Here is a 4221-nt window from a genome sequence, read left to right as displayed (position 1 = left end):
GACAGAGAAGAACAAGAAATGGACAGTTTTGCAGAATGAAAACTTAAGTAGGCCCAGGATGAATCAATGAAGGCTAAGACGCCTAGATTTTGGGGACATATTGGCATTAGACTGTTGAGAGATTTTCCTTCCATGATGAAACGAGGAAATACACTTATGAGTTGTTATTAAGGTGCAAAAGCTTATATTTAGAAAGAATCTTTTAAAATAAATTTTTCACTATTCACAAGGGTAACAGATGAGTAACATGAAACACAATGAGACCATCTAATTTGTTCCCAAGAACCCAACTTTTTGTGTAGTTCTGTAAGCCTTACATTTCAGACCTTTAACTCTCTATCTAATGCTTTCTTATGTGGTCAGGTAACTTACAACATATAGATATGCCTTATTCCATTCCTCATTCTCTCCCATTGAGAAAAATATGTTCTTGGGACTCATATTGTATTACCACTAACCATAGTTTTAGCTCCTGACAGCAACAATATTCTATTTTTGTGTATTCATATCTGAAGAATTACCAGGACACAAAGTATCTTTAGATACTGTACAATTAACATGAAAATAATATTCAGATATTATATTTTTGATATTTAAATTATTATTACTGCATCATATATTACAATCCTTGCAATCTTTAACTCTTTAGCAGAGCTATCTGTGCATATCATAAAATATGACACTCTGGATCCAAAAGATAAATATCCTCCCCTTTGGGGAGGAGAATTTAGGAATCTCTTAAATCTGATCAAACTCATTGCTAATTGTTTCACAAATGAGAAATCCAAGAAAAATCCCAGTTCTCTTGCAATGCACATTTCAAAAGACAACCCAATTACAGACCCAGTTACACATGAATAGCAATCTTCCATCATTCAGGACTGAAATTCAACTCCTATGTTTTTGTATCCAATATGCTTCCTTCTGTGGAAATAAGAATAAGAATGCATTACACATTACATGACTGTACCCCCAAATATCCACAGTTGTATATTCAAGAATGCAAAGGCATGAAATATTAACAGCTGTATATTCAGGAACATAAATTTGTCACTTCAGAACCTACCCATGGAATCTCTGTATGTTGTTAGGATAGGATAATATGTGTGGAGAAAAAAAGTAAAGTGGTCAAGGATATTGTTAAAGTAAAAGTGAGACAAAAGGAAACTTACAATGAAACTTAAATTTTATTAAATAAGACACAGTATCCAAAAACCAGTTTGAAATTGTAACTCATAGATAAAATTTCAGCTGAATTACCCATGATTTGATTAAACTTAAACTATATTAGGAATCAAGAGATCCAGTTGTCCTTATTACCACCCTTTCTTCAGTAATCTCTGGATTCCTTGCTTGATCTCCTGGGTCCGCACTCCATAAACTATGGGGTTGAGGGCTGCGGGGATGACATGGTGGAGGACGTTGAGCAAGACTGGAACATCAGGGGAGACTTTCTTCTTCACCACATGAGTGAGCACGAAGACCAGAAGGATGGTGCTGAAGAAGAGGATAAGGATGAAGTGGGAGCCACATGTGCTCAGGGCCTTGGCCACAGCACCCTCTGCCTTGAGTCTCAGCACCGCTCGCAGTATGAGGGTGTAGGAGAGGAAGATGAGGATGAGGTCAGATCCTAGCAGTGTCCAGCCTCCAGCAAACTGGTAGAGGCGATTGATGGTGACATCATTACAGGAGAGCCTGGAGACAGACATATTGGCACAGATACAGTTTTCAATGACCTTTCTCCCACAATAATGGAGTCGGGATGAGAGAATGGGAATAGGCACTGTAGAAATAACATTCCTGGCCAAAATAAAGACAGCAGCCTTGACTACAAATTGGTCAGTGATGATGGATGGGTACCTCAGTGGATGGCAGATGGCCACATAACGGTCATAGGCCATTACCATGAATGTGCAGGACTCCATGGCAAGGAAACAGTTCATAATGTACATCTGGAGGAAGCAGGCATAGAAGCTGATGGACTTAAGTTCAAACCAAAAGATGGCCAGGACCTTGGGAATGACAGTGAGGCAGAGCACAATGTCCAATAGGGAGAGGATGCTGAGTAGATAGTACATGGGCTCATGCAGAGAAGCTTCCAGCCATATAGTGATCAGGAGAACACCATTGCCCCCCATGGCCAGGAAGAAGAGAAGGATTAGGGGGAGGGAAAAAGAAAGTTGCCAGGTGTGGGACCTGACAAAACAATTCAGGAGGAAGTCTGAAACCTCAGAGGAGATGGTGCCATTTTGGTGTGCTGTCATATTTTGTCATATATTTCTACAGCTTTCTTGTAGTGGTCTGTAAAATTAGGATAAAAATTAGCTAGTGACACATGACACATGGATTTAGAACAATTTGCTTCACCTAGGTGACATGCTTGAGTCCTAGCAAGTCATCCAGAGTCATGTGAATTCATCTGTTTGTCCTTTGTGCCATGCTACTGGGATAATCCTATCAATTTAAGCAGTATAGAGGACTGAGGATATATGCTTTGTTTAGATATGTTTGAATTATTCAAAATTTAAGTTTAAGGAAGTTTTATATCTTTGCAGCAACTAAAGAGAAGGAGAAATTACTTGGAAACTACTTTGTGAAAGGTGAGTCTCTAAATTTGTACTCTTAAATTTCTTCCCTTTTGTGTTTTATTATTTAATTACCACCTAGACTACCACATGACAATTTAGCAATATGCACAAATGAGTAGCAGAGTCCGGCACAAAGTAAGGACTCAGGCGCATGGCCTTAGTTCTCTATGCCACCCCCCATTCTGAATTTTCAGCTATAGTTGGCTTTAATCACAGTTTGAAAAAATGATACCCTGGAATTAATGTGAGTTAATTTTCACCTTGTCTAAAATGTTATTTTAGTTCATTGGTGTTGATCCCACCAAAGAATTGCCAATATGTGTTCATATATGTAGGATTCTTAGCTTCAGGGAACAAACAGTTTTAACAGTAGAATGTGCAATTCCACATAAGTGTGTGTGACAGTGGCCAAATAATTGCCGGTACATATTAATATATGTAGGATTCTTAACTTTGGTGAAGAAACAACCTTAAAAGTAGAATGTGCACATAGAAATGTGAGAATGATATGTGTCTTTAAACAAGATGAAAGTTGATTGTTCTGATTGCAATAATGTGAGGGTGATGAAGTCTACCTAAAGTCCTTTCGTTTCCTTTCTATATCCCTTTTGGTCTTCACTGTAACAATCCAGGTCCTCTTGTCTAGTGGTTATGCTGTGCCTTGGTGGAGTACTCACAAGGATTGGCAGATGCTGCGCATACAGGTGTTCATGAAAATAAACACCCATAGAAAAAAACATCCAGTCTTGAGTTGGTTAACAAAGGACCTTCTCCTGTCTTGGCCACTGTGTTCATTGAACTTTGCTTTTCCTTAAATTTTTCTTATTGGATACATTCACTTGTAAGTTTGAGACATAACTAATTGCACCTGAACAGCCCAGACCTTGCCACAATGACCTACAGGATGCACAACCTCATGCCACCAAATTTGAAATACTCCCTCCAAACACCACTTTCATCATTTAGGTTTGTCTTTGATCTTTCCCACCCACTGATCTAAGTCTTTGCAAAACTCTTTGATTGCACCCTCTGATCTAACTCTGCAAAATTTTTACACTTATTCTTATAGGTCAGAGCCCCCAAATTCATCATGCTCAAGAATCTTTTAATTTTCAATCATTCAGAGTATTCTTGGCAGGAATTGGGAATTAATTACGTGGAAGGAAGGAATATCTTGAAATGACCATTAGAGGGTATAGCCAAATGGAAAAAAATGGCAATTCAGGCATGAGTATCCATGGAGAGGTACAGAAGAAGAAGCATATTCTCTTTGTCTCCTGAAGAACTTTAGGATAATTATAGCCCTAGGATGAAATTTCTGAGGACAACATAGGAGTGTTTTTTATCCGTTCTTTCCACTCACTGACTCTTCCTTTCTTCTCTTTTCTCTGGATGTTCCTCTGAGTTCAATCCATAATTTATCCAAAAAGCATTGAACTACCTACTCAGCCTTAGAAGTAAAGTATCTGAGACCATGATGTTCTACTCTCCTCTTAAAATCTTGGATTGCAATCAGAGTTAGCCAGTTGAGCACTAGGGCTGAGGACCTAGAGCTAATGACTACAGGTTGTGGGTAGGGACAGGATGAAGAAGCCAGTGAGGTTGAAGAGCAATGATAAAATCAGAGACCCTG

The 4221-nt window shown here is 38.7% G+C and overlaps 1 protein-coding gene across 1 annotated transcript; it reads right to left on the bottom strand.

Annotated features, from left to right (window-relative positions):
* Positions 1 to 1316: 1316 nt before the first annotated feature.
* On the bottom strand, positions 1317 to 2264 carry LOC122482628 (olfactory receptor 56A3-like). Its single transcript, XM_043578943.1, has one exon. It carries the CDS (start codon positions 2262 to 2264, stop codon positions 1317 to 1319), a length of 948 nt encoding a protein of 315 aa, XP_043434878.1.
* Positions 2265 to 4221: the final 1957 nt, after the last annotated feature.

Source organism: Prionailurus bengalensis, chromosome D1, assembly GCF_016509475.1.
Source record: "Prionailurus bengalensis isolate Pbe53 chromosome D1, Fcat_Pben_1.1_paternal_pri, whole genome shotgun sequence".
NCBI lineage: Eukaryota > Metazoa > Chordata > Mammalia > Carnivora > Felidae > Prionailurus > Prionailurus bengalensis.
Note: the sequence above shows the minus strand (reverse complement) of the source record. Positions and strands in the feature narration are given on the sequence as shown.

What these genes read in the sequence shown, in the direction of transcription:
- LOC122482628 (XM_043578943.1), bottom strand. Translation starts at nt 2,264, where the DNA reads ATGACAGCACACCAAAATGGCACCATCTCCTCTGAGGTTTCAGACTTC.